General features: G+C 44.4%; 1 protein-coding gene across 3 annotated transcripts; it reads left to right on the forward strand.

The window, feature by feature from the left end:
- The first annotated feature begins 407 nt into the window (after positions 1-407).
- On the forward strand, positions 408-27,318 carry LOC105022367 (PDZ domain-containing protein 4). 3 transcript variants are annotated; one of them, XM_010890681.4, is made up of 8 exons: positions 408-4,027; positions 11,661-11,714; positions 12,400-12,695; positions 12,828-12,918; positions 13,060-13,158; positions 13,262-13,324; positions 20,576-20,677; positions 24,099-27,318. In XM_010890681.4, exons 1-8 carry the CDS (start codon positions 3,968-3,970, stop codon positions 26,064-26,066), a joined length of 2,733 nt encoding a protein of 910 aa, XP_010888983.2. In that variant the 5' UTR covers positions 408-3,967; the 3' UTR covers positions 26,067-27,318. The 3 variants fall into 3 exon arrangements, with proteins under 3 accessions (XP_010888983.2, XP_019907210.2, XP_034151683.1); XM_034295792.1 differs by lacking the exon at positions 408-4,027 and adding an exon at positions 10,173-10,444; XM_020051651.3 differs by lacking the exon at positions 11,661-11,714.
- The last annotated feature ends 128 nt before the right edge of the window (positions 27,319-27,446 follow it).

Here is a 27,446-nt window from a genome sequence, read left to right on the forward strand (position 1 = left end):
CGTTTACACGATTGTATTGTTTGCATTTTAAAAACTGTTCTTCCAAAAAAGCTGTCTACCCAGCCCTCGACCCCCCCCCCCACTCTCTCCCACACAGTCTTTTACATCCGTTCCTTGGCTGTGTTCCATCTTGAGATTCACCCCCATCACACACCTGTTCTACGATTGCTCTGTCTCCATCTATTTCACCTCTTCTCATTGTCTTCCTTCTGCGTGTCAGTGCTTTGACTCATTTAGATTCACAGGCCGTAAGAGGCTCTCTTCCTCCTCTGGCCATTTCTGCTCGACTAGTCCAGCACATTATTCCATATACGTCTTTGTTAAGTCCTTACCATATAAGGAATTGAAACTTGTAATCCTGTCAAGGCCTGAAGGACACCTGGGGAGTCTGCTGTCTGTAGATGAGATATCCAATGTTTATTGATAGTGCACAGTGATTGTGCATTATTTCATGTATTTTTTAGCGGCTTTCTCTCTCCATCACAGTTGCAGGTTACCTGCTCATTGCAATCAGATCCTCATCCTTTCTGAAGCATGCCCTGTATTTTCCAGGGAGAGAGAGAGACACACAAACACACACAGAGGGAGAGGCAGAAAGAAGAGCACAGAAAGGGGAGGAGGGGCAACAAATGAGGTGTGGGCAAAAATATGGGGGACCAGGGGAGGGGGCCAAAGCCTGCCTCTGAAAAAGCAGAGATAGAGAGGAGGAAGGAGAGAGCGAGGGAGGGAGGAGGAGAGAGAAAGGAAGGGAGGAGGAGAGAACATTGTTGCATCCAGTAGAACCCTATTCAGCAACAGCGGACATGGTTGGTAGTGTGGAGTGCGGATCTGCGGGCTCTTTACCGTTGGGCAGGACCGCCTTTGTGTTCCCCGCTGCAGTGGGGGAGCGCATTTACCATCGTGCTTGAGGGGGGAAGCCAAGAGTACCGTCCAATCAGCATCCAGTGATTTCAATCATCTTCCGAATCTGCAGACGGTGATTTATGACCAACCTGAGGGAGGCACTGCTCTTTACACTCTGACTACACTCCACCTGGATGGATTCCTACCAGCACTTTTGTTCTTATTTGCAGATAAAAAAATGAAAACAGAGCAGCAAGCTGAAGGTGGATTATCTCACATTCTTCATTAGGTGATGTGTTTCACCTGCCGGAGAAGGTTACCTAACTTTCTTTCCTGGGCTCTGGTTTAAGTTTTGCTTTTCTTCCCGAGGACACAGACTGACAGAAGTCCTGCAAGTGTAAATACTCTCATTTTCTATCATTTCTCAGCCATTCTGAATCTCGTTTCCTTGCCCACACTGGTAAGACCTGTTAGACTGAGGGAATTCACGTGGAAGACTGTTGCTGTCAGTCTAGAGATTTTACAATAGGGGTCAGGTCGGATTAGAATTCCCACACGCCCTTATACGATGATCTGCTTCATGCGCGGCTGGAGATGGAGAAAGCGTAGGAACTGTTGGGACATTTGACACGCCTGTTTGGCTTACAGCACCTGCTGTGACTGTCTGACACTGTACTACAGCTACACTGGCTAACGGCATGTTTCTAGAGGTCACCGCCTAGACTAGCAGACCAGGACAGGGTTTGTACAAGTGTACAAAGAGTCTGTGTGTCTTTATATGTTTGTTTAGGTCTTTATGTTGGAATTGGTAATGTGCAAAAGTGCCGGTGCCAGGGTCAAGTATTATACTGAGTGTCTGAAGAGCACAGGGGTAGTCTGTAAATATCTGTAGAGTACAAGGGTAGTCTGTAAATATCTGGAGAGTACAAGGGTAGTCTGTTAATATCTGGAGAGTACAAGGGTAGTCTGTAAATATCTGGAGAGTACAGGGGTAGTCTGTAAATATCTGGAGAGTACAGGTGTAGTCTGTAAATATCTGGAGAGTACAGGTGTAGTCTGTAAATATCTGGAGAGTACAAGGGTAGTCTGTAAATATCTGGAGAGTACAGGTGTAGTCTGTAAATATCTGGAGAGTACAGGTGTAGTCTGTAAATATCTGGAGAGTACCGGGGTAGTCTGTGAATGTCTGGAGAGCACAGGTGCAGTCAGTGAGGCTTTCACAAAGGATTACAGACACCAACGCAGTGTGGCTAGGCAGAGGTTTCCTTATCGAGTGGTTCCCTGGGAGGATTACAGAGAGGATTTAAGGGTTTACCCTGCTGATTAGACAGACAGAAAGAGGGTAGAGGAGGGCAGGACTCACACTTACAGTATAATGTCCCTTTTCGCTTAATGCATGCATTATCTCAGTGGTTAATTGAAGAATGTGTGCTGCATTAAGTCTATCTGCTGAGTTAGTTCTCTTCACCAGGGAAAGAACAGGTTGAATAAGAGAAGCGAAGGTAATCGCAGGCTAGAGGAAAAACAACCACCTATGGCCCAATCTTTCCAACGGAAAAGTAGATTATTTTACACATGCTTGTCAGTGGCTGTCTTTATGGAAACGAATGGTTTTTTCCCCCAAATACTGCAAACACAACATGCTATTTATCCCTCAGTGGATTTAATATTGATTTTTTCACATGGCCGAGTAGGAGTTTCTGATCCCTGCCTAACAGGCCTATAATTTAATAATTATCTTCCATCCAGTGACATTCTGGACCAGTTGCCTCCAGTCTTTCACTTCCTTGGAAATGGCCTGGTACAGTTCAATCAATGAGGCATAACTGACAAGTGAGCTGGTTGGAAACCCGTACCAACACCTGAAACTGAATATAGTAGGCTGTCTCACACACATTTCAGCAACCAGCTTTAGTCTGCTTTCCTCAAACACTCCAGAGTGATCATGTACATGACATACATATTAGATGTGTTCACTGAAACGGCTTGGCCCTTAGCGTCTGTTGTTCTGACAGACACACTTCGTCAGGCATAGAGGAATCGTTGACACAGCGGTTGTCCTTGCTAAGATGTGTGCAGATGTGCGTGTTATTGGTTTTTATGTATGTAATACACACTGCTTATCTCACCTCAACAGCCAGGGCTTAAGATTCAGCGAGTAGGCTAGATGATTCAGTGGCCAGCTTTTCTATCTCTCCTCTTAGTCAGTTTCATTGAAAGTAAATGGTAATGACCCCAAGGACGAAAGAAAAGTTTCTGAGGAGTCCCTTGATCCAGAAGAGGCGAAAGAGTAAAACCTGAGAAATACCCATCACAGAAGTCAGACTCAAGCAATCCTTTTAAAACGTGGGAAATTAAGACTCTGGGAAACTCGAGGGGGAGTGTTAGGGAATAAAGAAGGTGAGAGGTTCTTTGATATTGGTGCGTGTTTCCATGTGATTCTTTGAAAGAGTTTTCTTTAAAAAAGAGCACATTCTAAGGATTAGCTGAGCTGATCTTGAGACCAGGGGAAAAGCGTGGGCGATTTCATTTCAAGTTCCATTGGGAAAAACCTCTCAGATACATCATAGAGACAACTCACATAGAAACTAGAAAGCAAAATGAGGAACTTTATGTGTAGATGGAACACATTTCATAACATATTGGTAAGTGAATACATATGATGTAGTTATAGTGGGCTGTCTTTGAAACAGTAGAACAGCAAAACAGAGACCAACTGTCAGTCTTTCCCCCCAGATCATTCTTATCTCCTGACTCATGTCCTAGTCACTGTTGCTTCCTGTGACCACAATGGTCACGCATAACCTAACCTGAACTTAACCATTCCATGACTATGATGACAAATATGTTTGTACTTATGTGCAATGGGGACAGAAACGAATGGGAGAAAATCCATGACCCTTTTCTAAATGTATGGACTATGTATGGATTGTAAAACCTGATATCTGAAAAAAGGAGACCATCAGAACACACAAACACATCCTGTTTTTGGGGAACACAGAAACTCTGTGCCCTGACATACGAGAGCCGGACGTTCAGGCCCTCCAGGTCCGCGGGCAGCTCTCTGACTACCACACCCAGAAGGAGAGACTTTGAAGGGTACTGTTCTTCTTGACTCGTCACAATGGGGTGCAACATGTGTGTGGTTCAGAAGCCTGAGGAACAGTACCGGGTCATGTTCCAGGTAAGACACTCTTTTTCATTCCTTTTTGATGACATTGGTTGCTCTCCTGCTCTTCCTTTCTGTCATCTCTCTCCTTTCTACTTCTCTCCCAGCCTAGCCAACTCAAGCACCAACACTTTTTTTTTTATCCTCTTCCTCATCCTGGCCCTTGCTCCCATGACACAGCTTCTGCAGTGTGTTGACAGTTGGCGCGGTGTGTGGCCAGATTCTGAGCAATGAATCTGGCCACACAGACACAGAGCTCTAGTGACACCCACTGCAGAAAGTCAGGAGTCGCCATGCTGACGCCACATCCATTTGGTTCAGTGTCAGTCATCCATTCTGACCAACTGACAGATGGTTTCTACGCTCCGTGGTTTCAACACCCCTATCCTCGCGTGCGTCTATTAATTACAGTGATCAAACCACTGACGAACGACTCAAAGCGATAACGCCAACCAGCCAATACAGATGGACAGGGAAAAGGCCCTGCAATAGGAGCCACCACAATGATGACAGACTATTGGAGAACTGAAACATAATGACCAGAGCAACATCATCAATAGTCATTCTTATGTTATTATTTGCCCAAGACTAGTGAATAATCAATAATAATAATTAATAATAATGAATTAGACGTAAGCGTTCACCTGATTTGATTAGGCATAGGCTAGACGTAAGATCCATTTGAACTTTGACTTCTGCAACCAGTTCTCTTTCACAGTGTGTCCGTAAACAAGAAGCGTTTATAATCAGAACTGCATATTCATTCCCTGTTCTGAGGATTGTAACGGTTACAAAAAGGCCCTGCAGAGCCAATGGTGTCTAAGACGGAGACACTCAGACAGGGACCATATGTCCTCAAGATACAGGGAGCAACTGCTTGATGAGGCGGAGGGGTGGTGGTTTTAGCTCAGTGCCAAAAGAGTTATTGTCAAGGGGGGGGGGTGCACTAAAGCGTTGCCACGGTTACAGCCTCAGCAACAGCAGCACGAGAGACATGTGTAAGCACAATATAGGTCTGCCCGTCCTGATGCTGCTTCTGCTCATTGAGCTGTCGGGTAATGAGACTGGCCGAAAACACAGGAAGGACAATCAGCTTCAGTATCCACATTCCCGAGCAGTATAACCAAACAATCAGTGAAATGCATCGGGAAACAGGGGAGGTGGAACACATGAGTCTGTGCCAGTCATCTGAACTGCATCCGGTGCACCTAGGCAAAGTGATAAACTAATGAGTCAAGGTAAGGAAAGAACAGAGCGGAAGAAAGAAGAGGGAGGGAGGGAGGGAAGGGAGAAAAGGGAGGGAGGGAGGGAGGGAGGGAAGGGAGGGAGATACAGGAGAAGAGGGCTATTTTTCTGCTGCTTGCCCTCAGTTGACAGAAGTAATTGATTTGATCGCTTCACAGAGCAGGGATGAATAGGTAAGCTTGAGTGACTTCGCTGATCCCTGCAGGGCGTGTGTAGAGTGTAAGGGAGACCGGCGGTTAATTCAGTGACCCTACCGCAGAAGGTCGGCAGCCATGAGAAAGACCACAAGTCACTGTGTACTGATACAGTTTAAAATAAAACCACGCGACTGATAACGCGTTTGAACAATCAGCTTCTCATCAGCATATGCTAAGGGTGGCAAGCTCTTCCTAAACAAAATGTGCTCAGCTCCTCTAAACAACCCAATCCACTGGCAGACTGCAACCCAGACAGGGAGTGGTGTGAAGAAAACAGCGGTGGTATTTCATCGGTGACGGGCCTCCGTCCCATCTGAGTGATGTCACATGGAACCTGTTTCTGGTCCAATCAGTCAGCTCGGGATTCCGCCAAAGAGCGCCGCTACAGCAGAGGCGACATGCACAGACACAGATCTGAGACACACATTCCAGTGTTTCATTGGCTAAAACCACTGATACCTTCAGCGCTCCCATTCAGCCTGGTGAGGCAAGACGGCCCAGACTGTCACAGTGGAGCGCGCAGGCATGGAGACACACTGTCCTCATTACAAACAGAATAACATGGACACTTTGACACTTAATCATTTTACCCTTTCATCCAAAGGCACTTCGCATTTCTGTTTAATTCAAAATCTTCAATTATAGGAACTCGCCACATAAAATTATTATTATTATTATTGTGAATACAGCGTTTTAGCAGAACAGATGGTTTATTGGTTTTTCAAAACGCCAGGAAACCAAATAAAAGAGAACAAATAATAAGACAAGGAACAGTAATTATGTTTTTCCACATTTCATGGTTTTCTTGAATGCCTCATGCCTCTTTTGAGGTTTGGTGCTTTGTTCTGGGTTGTTAGCAAGCATGCATAATTAAACTCCCGAATCATGTTTAGTCAGTCTATGAGCCATTCTCTGCTATTCATTTACAGTAATTGCAACATTAAGGTAAAATTACAGTTTTTACTTTAGTACCAGAGAAGAAGCATCTAATTCTGAACACATGCATGTCTTGATGAAGATACAGGTCCATGTGCTGCGGGGCGGCAGATGTCGTGAACAGCACTCGCCTATGTTCATGTCTGCATCCCCCCACTTCCCAGGTCAAAGACATAAAGATCACCTCCTGTATGAATGCCTGTAGCCTACACGGGCCTATTTGTTTGGTGAAAACCATCAGTTAGCTGTTAATTATACACATCTAACTAAACAGGAGACATACCTCAACGTCACAGTGAGCACAGTATCCATTTTGTCCTGCACCCACCCACCCACCTCCAGTCTACCTCTGCACCCCTCAGTCCTTCCCCCTCACGTCTCTCTCATCAGCCTCTCTCTGTAGATGGGTTTCAATGGGAGGCCGTTTCCACGGCAACTGGAGTCATTAAACAAGCCTAATGTGCGTTTTCACACTGACACACAGACAGGTTGTGACATGCACACTTGTGCAAACACACAGCCACACACAGTCTACTGACAAATGTACACATGGACACAATCATGCGCGTGCACGCACGCACACGCACACACACAGATTATGATTACAGATTTGCTTATATTGATGTACATCACAACAGTGAGCAAAGTGATATGACAACTTGACAATGAAATTGACTTTACCCTCTGACAGGATGTCTTTGTATGTAAACCAATAGCTGACATATAGATCTCACAATCTCTCCTACCTCAGATTGAATCTCCCCTCTTCCTCTCTACATCTGTGTATTGATTGAGTTCTTCTCTGTCTACAAGTATCCAAATGGCTCCGCTTAGCCCCACTACACCCACATCGACTCCACATTGTGTTTCCCTTGCCATTCTATTACTCTCTTGCTCTGAAATACCTAGCTTCAACACAGCAATATTTGTATAGGTAATTCTCTGCTTGACAAAGATAAACCATAGCAACCTGAATATTTCCCAGTGAGGGTTCAGGGTGTATAGGCATCCGTAGAGAATTATCTGTAAACAGAAATACCTGTTGGCTCACTAATTGGCTTGGTGCTCAGCTCTAAGCAGACCAATCATTATTAAACTCATGTGCTTCTATCATGGTGCCTTTGTCTTTACCCTTGGGAACACCTCTCTCTGGTAAACCTTATTTGTATGATTATGTGTGTGCATGTGTGTTAACAGCTGTGTTCTAGTTCTATCACCTTCTCGTGTGTCAGGCTTGTGATTGGCTTAGAGGTCGTTGAGAGAGGAGAGGGGGATTATGGGCGGTATGCCCTGTCTAGTCAGACATGTTTGTTTTAACTAGGACAACAAAACAGAGAAATGCACAGCGTTTAGGGCATGTCTGGAAACCCAGAACCAGTAGGGTTCTGTCCCTGAGCAACACGGTAAATCCTAAGAACTCCAAAATATTTCTCTAGAAAATAATGTCTGCTAAATGACATAAATTATATTTTTAAAGTGCAGTATTGCTATTGAGAGAGGGAGATGCCAGGTCCCTCTATGTGCACACAGTCTACTAAATTAGGTGGAAATGGAGCTGCACTTTTGCCTGCCAAATGTATTACCACATTAGAGACACATATAGTGGTTCCTATAGATCATACAGAGCCTCAGATAAATGTTATGGAAGTGTACCATTTGAAGTGCCTTTATACTTTAAACATTTGTATTGAATTGAGAGAGAGAGAGACAGAGGGAAAATGGACAGAGCGAGACAGAGAAAAAGAGAGGGAGGAAGAGAGAGAAGTGCAGGGAGCAGGAGGTAGAGAGGGAGGGAGAAGTAGAATGCAGAGAGTAAAGACACAATGGGGTAAGCAAGATAGATCACGAAATATAACCTAGTTCTTGGACAATAACAAATACATGGAGCACCTAAAGTATTTAGCAAAATACAATCTGATAATAAATCTGCTTACTGGTATGCCTCCAGTTTGGGAATGTACCCAAAAAACACTTGTTAGTTTAATTTATAACAGCCACACTGACCTATGGAAATGTCCCCTTGTGATATCCAACAGCCAGGGTAAGAACTAAAGGGCACTGGGCATGTCTCCAGATGAATTGATTTTGTGTAGAGGTGACTCCTACACCCTTCAGAACATGGGGGACAAGAAAAATTAATTACCGGAGTGGAATTCAATATCTGGAAGTCAGCAGGGCAACAGTCAGCAAAGAGATGCTCCAAAAAAAAGATGAACCACGTAAAGTTTCTATAGTATGGTACCGCACCTCAAATTATTTACAAGGATGAATTCACTTCAGTACTGGGTGTGGTATTCTATACATTTGACAAATGCTCCATTCCTTTCATATGTTGGGTGGGCACACAGTCTTTCGTCTTTGCGTCTAATAGTTACTGGTGTTGTGCAGAGAACAGATCAATCTGCAGCTGGAAGGCGTGAGATAAAATCTCATTAACTCTCAAACACACCTCCCTGGGGGTTCTTCAACTATGTGTCTATTACCAACATGCGTGGAGCTGGAGACATGCACACCCTCATTATTTACTCACAAACTGGGATTCCTGGAGAGCTCCGTCTTTCTCTTTGTCCTTGTATTTCACTCCACTTTCCTCATCTCGCTCTATTCTTTTACCTCCCCTTCCCCTGCACTGCTCTCCATCAGCGTCTATCCCCTCGCTTTTTCAGTCTCCCCTTTGAACTCCTTGCTCCTCTTTCATCTCCCTCTCTAGTTCACCAACTCCCTGTTTCCCCCCTTCCCCAGCCTCCCCCCTACTGTGCAAGTCTGAATATAGAAGGGTATGACAGGAATATATAGTGCCATGGAACTTAGTACCAATATCAATTTGAGTCTGTTGACTTCTACGCAGCACCCAGAGTAAAATAATAAGCATTTCACACCGTCTTTCTCAGTGACAATTCAAACAAATTGTCATTGGGCAATGCAAAAGTCAGAGGTTGTAGGTCATGAAATCAGCCTGACTAACTGGACCATTGGATGATGCATTTTACAACAAGTCAAGATGAATTAACCTTCTAATCTAATGCACAACAATCGTTACCTCCAGGAAGCCAATCTCCCTGCATCTTATTGATGGTGAATGCTGCAACAGCATTCACCTCAGCCCTCTCTCAGAGTTGTCTCAGTCATGGCCACAGGGCTTTTCTTCCACAGACCCTATCCATCATGAGTTCTAATGATGATGTTACAGCAAGAACAACCACCCACTCTCTGATCTGCTTCATCTCACCTGGTTCCTGTCTTGTGTTGACAGAATAAGGCAATAGAAACAAGACAGAGAGTATATGGCAAAACACACAAGAAGTGCCTGATTCAGTAGCATGATGTGTTTCCGTATGGGCCAATTTCATTAGACTAGACAAATGCAGGTACGCATCACAGTGTTAACTCCATTTGGCATGGCGGGAGTTGTCAGGCCAAAAATGTAGTTTCTTATTTGTCTTCAAGTGAAAGAAGTCATTAAGAGGGAGAGAGAGAGACAGAGATGTATGGCAGGCCATTAGCATGGAAAGGACAAACATGCAAGGCAGGGAGGCGGCTCGGATAGAGGAGCAAATTTTGTCTCAAGGGAGGGGCTGGAGAAAGAAAAATGCTGAGACAGCATGGGGAAGAGGGAGTAAAAGAGCTAGGAGAAGTAAAGGGAGGGGGAGGGAGAAGAGGGATACAGAGCGACAAAAAAGAGAGACAAAAGGAAACAGTGGGGAGCAAGGTTTGGAAAGGCGTGAACAAGGACTTCAGTAAAGGGAGAGAATATAGAGAGAGAGACGACAGACAGGGAGGAGAATGGGACAGACAGGTAGACAGACAGACAGGGGGATAGGACAGACAGGTAATGTAGGAAAAGGAGGGAGGGATAAAACCAAATGAAAAAGAATGGAGAGCGAATGTGTCAAGAAAAGTTTTTGTGGTTGACTGCACAGGGGAACATCGATTTGAAATGCAATTATTTGAAGGGGCCAGAATAAGACAGAGGGAGTGATGGTGGGATGAAGGGATGGAGGGAGGGATGGAGCAGCGGAGGCTATAAAGACGTGGAAGTCCCCAGACAACCAAGGTCAGTGTGTAGTCACGAGTGCCTTTCTGTCTGTATTTCTCTCTGTCACTCAGACATCCTCAATACTGTCTAAAGCCCTCCATTGAACACACACACCCTCATGCACCACATGCAAATAGTACCAGAACAAAAAGTGTATCGTTTAATCACGTAGAATAAATGATTGTTTCCCTTCTGGACAAATGTATTGTTTGGGGGTCTGGTATCAGTTGACCAAGACCACTGCTTCTCCATGGAGTCAGTTCAGTCACCCCCAGGAACAACATCCCTGCTGTTTCAATCAGATTCCTCCATCAGATACACTACACTACACTAATCCCTCATTATAAATCCCCTCTTTTTGCCTCTACTGGCAGGGGGGATCTACTGGCAGGGGGGAAACATCACAGGCATGGGGATGTTTCGAGGAGGGGGAGGGGTTCACAGACATGTGGACATAGGGAGCTGGCGAGGCAGGGTTGGCACATGTAGATTTACACAGAGACGGAGTAGTGTGGGTTCAAAGAGAGGATCATGTACAGTGCTAATAAAGGGACTAGGACTAATTAAGGGACTATACACAGGATGTTAGGACTAACACAGGGATTACACACAGGAGGTTAGGACTAACACAGGAGGTTAGGATTTTCACAGGGATAATTCGCAGGAAATTACAAGAAATGCAGGAATTATAAAACAGATTTTGGGACTAAAATAGGCATCCTATTCCGGAAATGAGAACTAATAGAGGGATTATACTCAGAAAGTTACGATTAATATAGGGATTACACTCAGGATGTTATGAATAATATAGGGAATATATTCAGGACGTTATGACTAATATAAGGATTACACTCAGGACGTTATGAATAATATAGGGAATATATTCAGGACGTTATGACTAATATAGGGATTATACTCAGGACGTTATGACTAATATAGGGATTATACTCAGGACGTTATGACTAATATAGGGATTGTATTCAGGAGGTTTGGACTAATACAGGGATTATATACAGGAAATTAGGACTAATACAGGGATTATATACAGGAAATTAGGACTAACAGGGATTTTGCACAGGAAGTTAGAACTAACACAATGACTATCATACCAACAGGAAACTTTCCTCTAAATCAGCATCAACCCATTTGTTCTGGAAAATATTACTTTCAATTTATCCTTAGAACCTACCTTTATCACTAATGATTCCATTCCTCTCTCTCTCTCCTTCCACAGAAGGGTCATATAAGTAACATGCTGTGTTCTTTTGACGGAGAAGGTCTATTGAAGGTGTTAGTATGATGTTTTTCTTCTCGCTGCTGTATGTGATGCCAAATCTTATCTGTTAAGATAGATGCCTTTGTAACCTTACGTGTGTGTGTGTGTGTGGACGGATGGATTGGGTGGGGGGGTATCCGGTTGGACTGTGTTATTCTCTGTTCTCTTGCCTATGTGTTTACTGACCGTAGCGATGTGTTTTAGCCCTGTGTGTGTTATGTCCATGCCCTCTCTTAAGTCTTTCTGTTGTGGCTCAGTCTAACCCAGTGAACTAACCCTGTCGGTCTTTCTGCATTGTGAGAGCTCCACAAAATGTAGCTCAACACACCTTTTATCCTGTTAGGTGTTCATGTATGGTATTTTCATCACACACTGTCTAATCTCTACTAACCACACGTTGCCCTTTTACTCTCTCTAAGTAACTTGTTTTCCGTGTTTTCTCAGTGTCACTCTCAGTTCGTACCATGTCCTGGTAATCATTTTGTGTTCTGTCTTTCTTCACTACTCCCACCTCCACTTATAGTATCTAACCTCCTCCTCGCTCCCCCACCTCCTACAGTATCGAACGTCCTCTAATCACCTACCACCTCCTCTTGTAGCATCTAACCTCCTCTCTCTACCACATCCCTCCAACAGTATCAAACCTCCCTCTTCTGTCCTCCACGTTCCACTCTTTTAACCTCCCTCCCTCCTCCAGGTAAATGGGAAGGAGCTGTCTCGTCTCTCTGGGGACCCCACCCTGGATGTACGAGACCCCCTGCTGTGTCACGTGCTGAGGAGGGGGGCTCGGCGGCGGGCCGGGTTAGCAGCGACAGCGGCAGTAACAGGGGGTCTGACGGACTGCGTGGACAACGGCACCCAGACTGACATCAGTTTCCAGCACATGCTGACCCTGGGGAGGACCACCCACCACCAAGGTGGAGATTCGTCGCCTCACCCGCCCCCGTCTCCACCGCTGCCTCCCGTCCTGGACCCCTACCTGCTCAATGAGCTGTGAGTAAAGGCACAGAGAGAGAGAGAGAGAGAGAGAGAGAGAGAGACTCCATTTTCGTTTCATTTCGGAAGAGCACTACTTCTGCCTTTTCATTTGACACTGACCCATGTTCTGTCATGTTTCACTCTCAGTCTCATAGAGCCGGAATATTACGACCCTAACGACTACTTTGACATCACTCAGCACGAGGTGGATCTCAGACAGGATGAGTTAGAATATGAGGTGAGCCTATATTTTCCTGTCAAATCCAAGTGTCTGCGGCTGAACTCAACAACAGTCCAGTCCTCTTCTTCATTCCCTCTGTCGTCCGTTAAGTGTTCCGCTTAACATTTCAAATGTTCACCCTGCCGCTCGTTTCACAAGGAGGTGGAGCTGTGCAAGTCTCGTCAGCAGGACAAGCTGGGACTGACGGTGTGCTACCGGACAGATGATGAGGAGGACCTGGGGATATATGTGGGCGAGGTGAGGAGGATGACGCCAAGGAGAACTGTTGTTGTCATTTTGAGGTTTGATCTGTTCGCCAGCGAACATTGTTCTCTATCTCTCTATCTCAATCTCTCTCCAGGTCAACCCCAACAGCATAGCTGCTATGGATGGTCGCATCAGAGAGGGCGATCGAATATTACAGGTCAGACAACGTTAGGATTTTATGAGGACATATGAGACACAGTTTAAAGATACATTTCTTTGGCATTTATTGATTTTATCGACAAAGTAAGAGACTGTGGGAAAGATGGAGGATAACGTGCAGAAATAGAAGTACAGAGTTCTTGGAGGGCACAAATGCCGTGAAAGAACCCCCGCTGTGAAAACAATGTCATCAACAATAATTGTGGCAGACATGTTTTTTTATAAAATATTATTCTTTCTTTTTTTTTCTTTGAGCAATTATTACTCAAATTAAGGTTAGATTCATTTATTTTTTGAGTGTAAGGTCAAGCTGATAAACAAAAAAGAATTCACAGCAATTTTTCATGTTATGGAGGGCTACGCATTCCCTATTTGGAAATGCAATTGGGGTGGGACTTTTGTATAGGTTGAGCTGTTGTGATTGGACTGCAGTGTTTTATACTGTGACTGGACACTTGGTGGCCAACTAACAATGCAGTTCAGGTGTGAGCTGTCAATCCAGTAGCACAGGAATGAGATGCAGTGTTGCCTAGTCTGCTACATTGCTACATAAATTGGTTTACCTGTAAATTGAATCACGGCCGCTGTAGTGGTGCTTTTGAAAATGTATGTATTAATAATTTCACAATACATAAGCTGTTCCTGAGTGTGCTATATGAAGGGATGGGATGGCCAGAGTGTGCGCAGTCTCAGCACTATTCTTCTTATGTAGCTCAGAGGCCAGCACAGGCGAGACTCATGACAAGGGACGTTGCAGAGCCTTCAGAAAACTTATTGAGAAACTACATTTGCCACAACACTTTTGATTAAGTTTCATATAAAAAAAACATAGACATAGTTTTAAAACCAGGTTCTTGCGTAGCTCGCCCAGGCTGGACAAAATGCCCACTGCCCAGGGTGCGCTGTCCACTTTCCTCTGGTGTAACAATTCAGCATTCATAATAAATATTTATGTGACAGCCTGACCTGACTACAAAACATTACCAGTCGTATAATCGGTGTAGTAACGAGATAGCCTAAATCTGCAGTCTGATCAACTAAATGTTGGCTACCAGGGCAGCGGTAACAATCTAGTCTAGCCCAGTGTTCTCAAAGTGGGGGTCGCAAGATGCTTTTGGGGGTTCGCAAGAATGGTTTTTAGAATAAATACATTTAGATAAAAAAGGTGGTGATTTTAATAAACTTGAAAAATGCGGGACTATACTGTACATAAGGTGGAATACAATGAGAATAGGCTAAATATGTAAAATTAGAAAAATATTAAAATCGGCGTCATTTCAAAGAAGAAAAACTGGTTGGTTGAAACAGTTGCGCAGGAGCCACGCATGTGATGCACGTGCACTGTTCCGGCGCATATTCGCCTGCAAACATGCTGCCTTGCACCAGATGGCTGCTAAGGGGCGTAACTGCTATGGCCGTTTGTTTTCTAGTGGGGGAGGGCTGTGTTGACATCCCTTTGTGAACTTTTTATTTTATTTATTCATTTAATTTATTTCATGAAATCATTCAAAACGATTTTTCTCCCACATGGGCAAAATAAAGACATGTGTTATAATGAGCACTATGCTAGTAGGCAATGTATTTATGCGGTGTTGTCACATAAAAAAATAACTCTGTGCTCAATAAACACACCGCGTAACTTTTCACATGGAGCAAAAATATTTCACCTGGGCATATTTGCACTAGGCTACAACAATGGACCGACAAGGAAGACCGTCTCTTGTGTAGGAAAGACTTCTTCCATTGAATAAATGCCTCGCATTCGTCAGATTCATTTGCATAATACTGACCTTGGCCCAACTTCTTGACACGCCGGAACCGCTCAAACAGCCACGCTTCCTTGACGCTATTCATAGAAAATGAATTGTATCCGTCCGGGGCAGCAAGCATGCGAATAGCATCATAAGAGGCAGCGTAACTAATTGCACAGACCAAAAAGCCACAAACAATTGTGGAGACCCTTATCAAGCCGGCAGCAGTGGTTATGTGCCAGGCCATGCGTGGTGATAGGGTGGCCCCTGAGGTTGTGTAACCCACTCTATATAGTTCTCCACCATGACTGGACAGACACCCACACTTCGGTCTACTTGATTTATTCTGCACTGTAAAAGATATCAACAGCACAGGGTGAATAAGATGACAAGACGGCCATCAATCATTTGCTCTCAGAATGTTCCTCAGACTCCTTTCATTAAAAGTGATCGTACAGTGTTTATTACCAGACAAAATAAAGTACAATAAAACATACCTGCACTGTAAAAGTTTTCAACAGCACAGGATGAATAAGATGACAGGATGGCCATCAAACAATCATCTGTTCTCATAAAAGTGAGAGAACACAACATATCAAAGAGCAGGCTGCATGACAAACGTACCATTGACAAAAATACAAGGGAACATGTAATCATCACAGTATAACACCAAGTCAATTAAACTTCAGGGAAATCAATCTGTCCAGTTGGGAAGCATAAGCGATTGTGAATCAATGTCACCTGTTTTGGTGCAAATGAAAGGTGCACTGGAGAGGCAACATCAAGACAACCCAGAAAAAAAGGAATGGTTTTACTCTCCTTATCCTTCCTGACTGATTCTTCTCTAGTTTTGCGTTTTGCTAGTGTCCTTGTCACTAGTGGTAGCATGAGGCAGTACCTGCAGCCCATTCAGGTTGCACAGGCAGTCCAGCTCCTTCAGGATGGCACATCCATACGTGCCTTCGCAAAAAAAGGTTTGCTGTGTCTCCCAGTACAGTCTCAAGAGCATGGAGGAGACAGGCCCTTACACGAGGAGAGCTGGACAGGGCCATAGAAGGACATCAACCCAGCAGCAGGACCGATATCTGCTCCTTTGCGACAGACGTGAACAAGTCTGGAGACGCTGTGGTGAACGTTATGCTGCCTGCAACATCATCGAGCATGACCGGTTTGGCGGTGGGTCAGTGATGGTCAGGGGAGGCATATTCTTGGAGGGTCGCACAGACCTCCACGTGCCAGCCAACGTTACCCTGACTGCTGTTAGGCATCGGGATGACATCATCAGACCTACTGTCAGAACTTACGCTGGTGTAGTCAGAACCTACGCTGGTGCAGTGGGCCCTAAGTTCCTCCTGTTGCAGGACAATGTCCGACCTCATATGGCCAGAGTGTGTAGGCAGTTACTGGATGATGAAGGCATTGATGCCATTGACCGGCCCTCACGTTCCCCAGACCTGAATCCAATTGAGAACTTCCAGGACGTTATGTATCAGTGCTTCCAATGCTGCTAAGTACAGCCTGTGATTTAAACTGTTTACTTTTGGTGTGAATTTGAATCCAAACCTCCATCGGTTGGTGATTTTGGTTTCCACTGACTGCTGTTACATCATTTTGGTCTCAACAAATTACACAATGTAAAGATTTTGATCTTAAATATATTTCTTTTATCAAGACCCAATATGCGATTTAAGTGTTCCCTTAATTCTTTTGAGCAGTGTATTTTCTTCGAAATCTAGCAATACCAAGCATGAGCGCTTGATAACTTACGCCAGTGTTTCCCAACCCTGCTCCTCGAGAGTTATTGTCTTATACTGTCAGCTTCAATACAATGGCAGTTGTTGTTTTAATTAATTTAGCAACAGATACGAAGACAAATTACATTTCTGTCGTACCCTTTTTATAGCGTTAATGGTTTTCCCAAAACTATTGCCGCGAACTCTTCCAAAGTTGATGGAAACTCACTCTTACTTTCACTCTGTTACACTTGACACATAATTCTGCTGTCTAATGACACCGTTGCTAGGCAAATTAATTACATGTTGCTACTATTTATTTATGACTTTGCTGCTGATATAAAGTGTCAGCTTATTGGACGAGTGAAAGGGCAAAGAATATGCTTTCCAACTAGACGAGTCAACGAACATATTGTTACTTGTATTCAGCAGATGCAGTCTTAATGGGACACTTCAAGAGAATATGCTATTTTCTTTTGCTTTGGAAAGTTCTTGCACAGGCAATGACATTTTGGATAACAAAATTTAAGAGGAGGGCAGCTCTTGGGATGGTGTGTGTTTGTGCTACTGTACATCCAAACCCTGAAACACAGCCCCAGTCCATTATCCCACCTCCACCAAACTTTACAGTAGGCACTGTGCATTCCGATAGGTAGCGTTTGTTAAGATTTGACATGTATCAGAATCTCTGAAGAAGGACGAGGCTTCGGTCCGAATGAAGATTTAACAAAGTAGATTTATTAATAGAAAATGATAAGTCAAAATACATGAATTACGCTGCAGCGGTCAAATACTTGTTTTAACTCTCAAGCTTCCACAAATACTCGCGCTGAATGATGATTCACCATTCGTTTTGTTTCTCCCGCCACAGGGGCGGTTACTTTTCACTCTCGTGAGTAAAACCCCTCCTTATTGGCTCTTTGTTGGCATGGTGACATGTTGGTTCTAGCATACAGATGTGAAATCTTAACCAGGTTACAGTAATTTACATTATATTGTCCTAACCAAGAATAGAACATCAGGGGGTTGGGGACAGTAGGTTTCTTTCTGCTGTATAGGCGGCAGTTTCATTTGTATGTTAATGGTTGGGTTTTAAACCTGAGCCTCTCTAACTGAGCCAGGTGAAAAGTCTGAGTGAGTGTGGCTGAGTGTAAGACAAAAGACAGTCTTTACCTATTCTTCCCAGAGATAAGGAGTGAGAATTTCAACAGTATGATGGAGTTTTAAACCTTGGAAGTTATACCTGGCTGCAACATACAATTTAATAAAACAAAAACATAAAAATACATCGTTATTAAATCAGCATTATTTAAACTTCATTTATCTCAATACGTTCTCCTCGCATCTGCCACACCCAGATTTATCCATCAGACTGCCAGATAGTGACGCGCGATTCATCACGTTTTCTACTACTCCTGAGTCCAGTGGTGGCATGCTTTACAGCCGACTTTTGGCATTGTGTACCACAGCTATCAGAATTCATGATTTGAACCAGCCAGTTTGTAATACAAAAAAAAATTGTCAATTTGACTCCCTTCAAAAATATGCATTGAGATTTATATTATATTATGTTCCCTCTATAAAGACTCAGACACTCATTACACTGGCCTGTGTTTTTAACACATTGTGTCTGTTTTTAAGTATTGGTGGCAAGTGCTGTGTAAAAGATCTCTCAAGAGGTTTTCAGATGGCTCAATGATATCTCCTGTATCTGACCATTGAGCTATAGAAAAATTGTGCCAGCGCTAAACACAGACTGGTCGTCTCTTCTCACCATACAGCTTATGAATTGTGAAATTATTCATAAATCGATTTTCAAAAGCAATGTCACAGCAGCCGTGATGCAATTTTGAAGTAACCACATTTTGTAGCAATATAGCGGACATGGCAACACTGCATCTCATTTCTGTGCTGCTTGACTGACAGCTCACCTCTGAACTGCATTATTAGCTGGCAGTCAAATGTCCAATCACAGAGTTCTCAGTATACGACACTGCTGTCCAATCAGAAGAGCTCAACCTAACTAAATGTCCCACCACAATATTGCATTTCCATTTGTAATGTGATTCACAAACACAATGAAAATACAAATTTAAATCTGTATATATTCACATACACTAAACAAAATTATAAACACAACACTTTTTTTGGTTGCCCCAATTTATCATGAGCTGAACTCAAAGATCTAAGACTTTCTCTATGTACACAAAAGGCCTATTTCTCTCAGAAATTGTTCACAAATGTGTCTAAATTTGTGTTAGTGAGCACTTCTCCTTTGCCGAGATAATCCATCCACCTCACAGGTGTGGCATATCAAGATACTGATTAGACAGCAGGATTATTGGCCACAATAAAAGGCCACTCTAAAATGTGCAGTTTCACTATATTGGTGGGGTCCGGGGGGGTCCAAAAACCAGTCAGTATCAAGTTTGACCACCATTTGCCTCACGCAGTGCAACACATCTCCTTCGCATAGAGTTGATCAGGTTGTTGATTGTGGCCTGTGTTGGTCCACTCCTGTTCAATGGCTGTGCGAAGTTGCTGGATATTGGCAGGACCTGGAACACGCTGTTGTATACGCCAATCCAGAGCATCCCAAACATGCTCAATAGGTGACATGTCCAGTGAGTATGCTGGCCATGCAAGAACTGGGATGTTTTCAGCTTCCAGGAATTGTGTACAGATCCTTACAACATGGGGCTGTGCATTATCATGCTGCAACATGAGGTGATTGTCATGGAAGAATGGCACAACAATGGGCCTCAGGATCTCGTCACGGTATCTCTGTGCCATCAATAAAATGCACCTGTGTTCGTTGTCCAAAACACACGCCTGCCCATACCATAACTCCACCGCCACCATGGGCCACTCGATCCCCAGTGTTGACATCAGCAAACCGCTCACCCACACAACGCCATACACACTGTCTGCCATACTGCCCTGTACATTCAAGTTGGTTACGACGACGAACTGCAGTCAGGTCGAGACCCCGATGAGGACGACGAACATGGAGATGAGCTTCCCTGAGACGGTTTCAGACAGTTTGTGCCGAAATTCTTTGGTTATGCAAACCGATTGTTGCAGCAGCTGTCTGGGTGGCTGGTCTCAGACGATCTTGGAGGTGAAGATGTTGGATGTGGAGGGCCTGGGCTGGTGTGGTTACACGTGGTCTGCGGTTGTGAGGCCGGTTGGATGTACTGCCAAATCCTCTGAAACACCTTTGGAGACGGCTTATGGTAGAGAAATGAACATTAAATTCATGGGCAACAGCTCTGGTGGACATTCCTGCAGTCAGCATGCCAATTGCACGCCCCCTCAAAACTTGCGACATCTGTGGCATTGTGCTGTGTGATGGAACTGCACATTTTAGTTTGACCTTTTATTGTGGCCAGCCTAAGGCACACCTGTGCAATAATCATACTGTCTAATCAGCATCTTGATATGCCACACCTGTGAGGTGGATGGATTATCTTGGCAAAGGAGAAGTGCTCATTCACACAGATTTAGGCAGATTTGTGAACAATATTTGAAAGAAAAAGGCTTTTTGTGTACATAGAGAAAGTCTTAGATCTTTGAGTTCAGCTCATGATAAATGGGGGCAAAAACAAAAGTGTTGAATTAATAATTTTGTTCAGTATATTTATTCATTTATTGATATGGCACATTTTGTCCTGCATACATATTTACCTAGGGTGACAATAATTCTGGAGGGCACTGTTTTTAGTTAAAATGTCAGAATTCATACCTGATGTGATTTTGTCTCAGATAAATGGTGTGGACATCCAGAACAGAGAGGAGGCAGTGGCCATTCTGACCCGAGAGGACAGTACCAACATCTCCCTGCTCCTGGCCCGGCCTGAAATAGAGGTGAGAGTAGGGTTATAAAGCTAACAGAAAACACATACATATATTTTATATATATTTTATATACACTATCTTATGTAGTATTCCTTTTTTAGATCTGTGACAATATTGTGAGTTTGAAATAGTAAAATGAACATGTCTAAAGGGTGAAAAATGTCTTTCATTCTGTAAGCCTCATTGATAAAGTATGTATATTTAGGATTGTGTTTTACAGCTTATTGAATTATTTTATATATTCTACATAAGGCAACATAGTCAGGGATAATAAGAAACACCAGTGATTATCAGAAATATACTGTATGTGTATATTATACTGTGTGTTTTATGTATATATACATATTTCAGGAAAAAATTAAGAGACCACAGCACCTTGTTCTTTCCTTTCCAAAAAAGTTGAAAAGGAACGTTTTGAGTGAGGAACAGAAACGTTCAATTTGCAGTGGTCTCTTAATTATGACCCTTCTGTTCCTCACTCAAAACCTTCATTTTCGACTTTTTCGGAAAGGAAAGAAAAAGGTGCAGTGGTCCCTTAATTTTTTCCGGAGCTGTATATGTAATTCTGGTAGCTTACTATACAGTATACTCCCTTAGCAACCCTAGGTGGGAGCCCTCCTGAGGAAACAACCCCCCTCCCCCCCGCTTCAGAAGGTCTGGCCTTATAAACAGTCCTTATGCATAAGTTTTTTTTTAATGGTCTTTTTCACAAAAAGAGCACCATTTATAAAATGTCTGGCTAGTACAATTAAATATACAGTAGATTATTGCATTTACCAAAGACGTATAAAAATGATACGTATAAACGATGGTAATAACAGTAAGACAGGAGTTCCAGTTACTCTGTTGACCCATGTTAGGAGACAGGGAAGGTGAATAGTGAGGAGGGAGAAAGGAGAGGAAAAGAATGGAGTGGGAGGGAGGGAAGGAGCTGGGAAGGCTGTTTGTTTCAGTACATGTCAAGGTAGCCGTGCTTTGTGTCCCTCAAGGTCAAAACTCAACAGACATGAGAAGACATTCCCCTGACATCCCATAATATACATCCCTGAACAGGCACACGCGCTCCAACAGGTGTACAGATGACAACCATTTGTATACTGAGTGTGGTGCATAAAGCCCGGACACACACACACACACACACACACACACAAACACACACCCTATCACGTAGACACTTGTACAAAAACAAATGAAAGTGAGTTCTGAGACACTCCGATTGTTGAAATCAGAATGCAGCCCACATTCAGCCCAGAATGAGCTTGGGGGCAGATTTAAGAGAGGGCCGTTAACATGTAGGCTGCTACCCAGACAAAGTCACGCACTGCACAAACCCGCATACAACCCTTCATCCTTCTGGCACCCCAGAGTCTGCTGGGAGAAATGAGATGCAGGCTAGACAAAAACTGGGATAAAAGGAAAATAAATCAGATGAATTGATAAAGCTGGTTTCACATTAAATACACAGCGGAGAGAGGAGAGGGGAGGTGAGACTGAGACTGAGAGGAAAATACATAAGAAATGCATGAGAGATTACAGATATATTCAAGTCTGAAGAAAGAGATAGAAAGGAAATAATCAAATAAAGCGGTAGTTAGAATAAGGGGAATGTGTATATAATCAGCCTGAAACCATTTCAGATTAAAACTAAATCAATGAAGTGTTATCCACTCCAATCTTAGGTGAGAATTATTTACTGAATTAAAACTGAATATGTACACGCATATTTGATCAAAATCTCATGGGGATCTGAAGGGATTCATTTAAAACCGGAAATTCATAATACTGCAGTGTTTGTGTGTGCTTGTGTTTATGCTGTAGTGCATGTGCATATATTTACATGAAAGCCCAGTTTACCTCCGTGTGTTCATCCAGACTGCTCAGTGAAAAATACCCCAAAGGAAATGCCTTAAAGGTGCACCCAAGTCACATGGTCATCCATTGGAAATCTCATTCCAGCTGCAAAGCCCCACCTTGCAAACAAATCATTGGTTCACGTGAGCGCTTCTCAAACCCGGCACTGGTCTGCAGTCTGTGGAATATACCCTCATGAGAAAGGCTGATTGACACTAATTTCATAGAACCAGAGTTACGTGCATAACCTCCATAATATCTGCTATTTAGCTGTTGGCACTCTTTGTATTTCAAACCTACAAATTCAATCTTGCTTTTGAATGGTTTGAGCAATCAGCTATAATGACCCCTTAAATTAAAGGTGACACTTTTGGGGAAACAGGGAATGCACATGTGTGGTCTGTTTCCCTCTGCTATACCCACAAGCTTTATTGGACACAATAACAGGGACTGTTTCAAAATCACAATTGTAAGAAATGTCTTCTTTTCTACCCTCAATGATTACTTGATCTTCCTTAAGTTTTTCATGATCTTCCCAATACCAGTTGGATGCATTTCAGTTACTTCAAATCATAGACCTAATTCTTCAAATTTCAATTACATTCTTGAAATGTGTGTTATTTATAAACCATAGGTTTCACTGTACCAAGGAGTGTTTGTTTGCAACTGTGTTTGTTTTTGTGGCTTGCTGTTTTGAGTTTTAGAGTATGTTTTGACTATATCCAACAAGGGTGGTAAACATAGAACAAAACCATGATATATATAGAAATGGGTTACTGTAAATGTTTTGAATCTTGATCTTGATTGGAACGGTGGTCATTTATTTTTATACTGTGATTTCATGTACTGTAACCTCTGTGTGCTGCTATTTTTGGCCAGGTCCCTCTTGAAAAAGAGATTGTTAATCTCAATGTGGTTAAATAAAGGTTCAATAAAAAATGTAAAAGAGAAATTGTAAAAACCTCAACCCAATTAAATGCCATTTCTTGCAGTTCGCTAGTTTTTGAATCTAGCCGTAATACAGAGATAGAAGACATCCACTTTGCTAAACAACCTGCTGTACACCTGAAGCCATTTTTAATTGGGTTTGTGACTGGCGCAGCTCTGTCTGAAACAGGGGTGAGGTCACATGCATTGCTAATTTAAATTTGTGCTTCTGGAAACTCAATTTCAATGGAGTGATCATTCCGCTGGAGGGCACCTTTAACCGTTTGCCTCAATGACACATTACTTTGGCTCTTATCGCCATCTAGTGACTAATATGCATCACACACAAATATCTGTCATGTGTTTTGCGAGGTTACAGTCATAGTTAATTTACATGTTGTGTTAGAGTGCAGGGTCACAGTTAATTTACATGCTGCATGACAGTACAGAGTCAAAGTTAATTTACATGTTTTGTGGGTAGAGTTATAGATCATTTACATGTTTTGTGGGTAGAGTTATAGTTCATTTACATGTTTTGTGGGTAGAGTTATAGTTAATTTGTATTTTTTTCTCTCTCTTTTCCCCACGTAACTGCCATACACTCCATGACAACTGCTATCATCTCAAAACAATGCATCAATGTACTACTCAGAACGACAACCAGCTAGACCCAGATGAGCTGGACCTGGAGGTTCTGGACAATGCAGCCCACTTGCCTAGCCCCCAGCGACTGAGAAACGGTGCCTTTCTGCTGGGTGCAGGGCCAGGGGTCACGGGGGGTGTTGGTGTGGCGGGGGGCCGCGGGTGGGGTCACCGTGACTCTCCGGACCTACTCCACACAGTGCTGAGTAACAGCCAGGAGTTGGACAGCGGGGTGGGCCGTACAGATGACAGCACCCGCAACGAGGAATCCTCTGAACATGACCTCCTGGGAGACGACCAGACCAGCGCTCCGACCACCAACGCCACCAACACCCCCGGAAGCATGCGCCGGTTCCTCTCTGGCCGGGGGGACACCCCGCTCCACGGGCACTCCACCGACTTCAGCACAGACTCTCTGCTGGGCCTGGACTGCCTGGGTGGGGGAGGCGGGGGAGACCTGGCAGGGGAGAGGGCCTACGCAGCTGACCCGGTCATGATGATGATGCCGGGCCTGACGGAGGAAGAGTGCGAGCGGTACAGGGAGCTCCTGGAGATTAAGTGCTACTATGAGAAGAACGGCAACCCTTTGCCACTGCTGGGAGAGCAGGAAGGCCAGGGGATCGATGGGGGCGCTCCTCTGGACGTGAACCGCAATGAGGGCTTGATGCAGCACGAGATGGCTCTGCTGGAAGAGGAGCTACGCCACCTGGAGTTCAAGTGTCGTAACATTCTGAGGGCTCAGAAGATGCAGCAGCTCCGGGAGCGCTGTCTGAAGGCGTGGCCACTGGAGGAGGAGGAGAGTGGGGCGGGCCGCATGGTCCCTCTGGTTAGCGAGGAGTCCTGTCACCATGAACTTTCAGACATTAATGAGCTCCCCGAGAGGGAGCGCTCCGACAAGGACAGCACCAGCGCCTACAACACAGGAGGGGAGAGCTGCAGAAGTACCCCTCTGGTCAGCGAACAGTACCTTTCCCCCTCCGTACACGGCCACGGCAGCTTGGAGGGGAGAGACTTTGCATCTCTGCAGGCTCAGTGCCCCAGCGGGAACAGGGAGAGAGGAGGCAGGAGTGAGAGAGGGGACAGGGGCCAGGCTAACTTGAACCAGCTCTACTCCCCTAACTCACACAGGAGGGTAGCGGAAGCCAAGACCTCCAGCCTGGGAGGGGCCAAGTTTAGGTCCCTGTCCCGCGATGGGGGGGCCAGGAGGGGGTCGGATGGAGGAGCGAGACGCCATAAAACCAATGGGACGGTGGAGGGCAGGGGAGGGGGACGCAGTGCTGAGAACAGCCCTTATCTGTCCCGCCGCCACTCCGGCTCCAGGATCCCCCAGCGCTACCAGAGCTGCATGCAGCTGAGATCCCCCTCCACGTCCGAAGGCCTGGAAAGACCCAGGGAGGGCAGCGAGAGTCCCATGAGCCTGGGGAGCACCTGCAAGGACATCCCACAGGGCCCCGAGTCCATGCCCTCGTTGCCCCTCCCGCCGCCCCTCCCGCCGCCGGCCTTGCCCCGCATGGAGTGGAAGGTGAAAGTACGCAGCGACGGCTCCCGCTACGTCGCCAAGCGTCCCGTCAGGGACCGCCTCCTGAAGGCCCGGGCCATGAAGATCCGGGAGGAGCGCAGCGGCATGACCACAGACGACGACGCGGTCAGCGAGATGAAGATGGGCCGCTACTGGTCCAAGGAGGAGCGGAAGCAGCAGCTGCTGAGGGCCAGGGAGCAGCGCCGACGCAGGGAGTTCATGATGCAGAGCCGGCTGGACTGCCTGAGGGACAGGGAGTCGAGCGGCGGCGGCCAGCAGGGGGCCCCCCAGGGACAGGAGCCGACCATCCTGGAGCTCAGCCACAGGAGGAGCCAGAAGAAACGGAGCCGTAGGATTCTGGACAACTGGATCACCATCCAGGAACTGCTGGCTCACGGGACCAGGTCACCTGACGGGAGGAAGGTCTACAACCCTCTGCTGTCAGTCACCACTGTCTAATGGAGAAGGGGAAGCAGAGAAGGAGAGGAACGGGGGAGGGTGAGGTGAAAGCGGCAGAAAGGAAGTGTAGGAGTTATAAAATAAAAACTGCAGAGGAAGTGGGTTGTGGAGGGAGTTGCTTTTGAAGAGGAAAAGCAATCAGGCACCATGTGTGATCTGTCACTGAAGATAAGGGAGAGATAGAGGAGAATGAGACAGCACCACCTGCTGTTTTGTCACCACAGCACAGAGAAGGAATCCAGAGACAAAATGGTGCAGTGTGGAAATGAATATAATTACTGGTAACCCAAATTGCAAGCTGTCATGTCTGCTTGATAGACGATGAAAGTAAGAGGGGAATATTAAATAAAAGTGAAAAGAAAAGTGTGAAAAGTGCTGATGAAATAAACCAACCTGCAGTTATTGACCAGGGTTTCTGTGCTATAGGCCTACGATTCCTATAACCCAACTGATTAACTTAGGTACTGCATTTATAGATTATACAAAGCACATTGGCTAACAACAATATAGAATCTGGGACTAATTAACTAATGACTGACATTGCCATTGTGGCAAGATCTGACAAGCACATAAGAATTAATTGAGAAGCACAACATAGAGAAAGAACACCAAATCCCAACACACAGGAAACACATTACTACTAGTTTATTGATGTTTTGAGACATGAGGAAATCTCAATCACATCATCGGATGGAAACATTACAACGATTTGTCTGGTGGTTGAGAAGGTAGGAACTCTTCAATGCATCTTGTGTTGGCTGGTGCAAAAATATTCTGCTGGGGAGTTTCAAACAGATCTAATGAATTGAAAGTGGTTCTTTGACATTTGATTACTTGCATGTTGACTATAAATGTAAAAAAAGGAACAACTTTTAATATACTTCAAAATGGTGACAAAATCTTGGTGTGAAATTGTAGACGTGATATGTTCTTAGAGAGGAACAACGGTCACTACTCACCATTGTTTAAGACAAGAGTGACAACCAATTCTAACCCATTGAAATAGACTGAGCAGTTCATCACCCCCCCCTAACTGATACCCACCTGAACCTAATTTGGACCAGGAGTGGCTGAGGTCACTTGTAGACAAGGTGAGATCAGTTTTTAAGAACAGTGTTTTTGGCGGGAGCCTGGCAATTTCAATGGGCTGAAACTGTAACTGTTGTTCCCCTTTAATCAAATTTTTAGACTAGCAATACAATGTGGTCCTGTTTGTTCTGTATTCTGTGATGTCTGACACAAACATTTTACAATAAAAGCTTTTCTATATAATTATTTATGTAAATAGTTAAGCCCCTTTTTCCTTTCAATTGTATGCATGTTCTTTTGTACAAAAAAAACATACTAAAAACAAACCAAGTGTGTGGACGTGCTTTGTCC

Source organism: Esox lucius, chromosome 12 (assembly GCF_011004845.1).
Source record: "Esox lucius isolate fEsoLuc1 chromosome 12, fEsoLuc1.pri, whole genome shotgun sequence".
Classification (NCBI taxonomy): domain Eukaryota; kingdom Metazoa; phylum Chordata; class Actinopteri; order Esociformes; family Esocidae; genus Esox; species Esox lucius.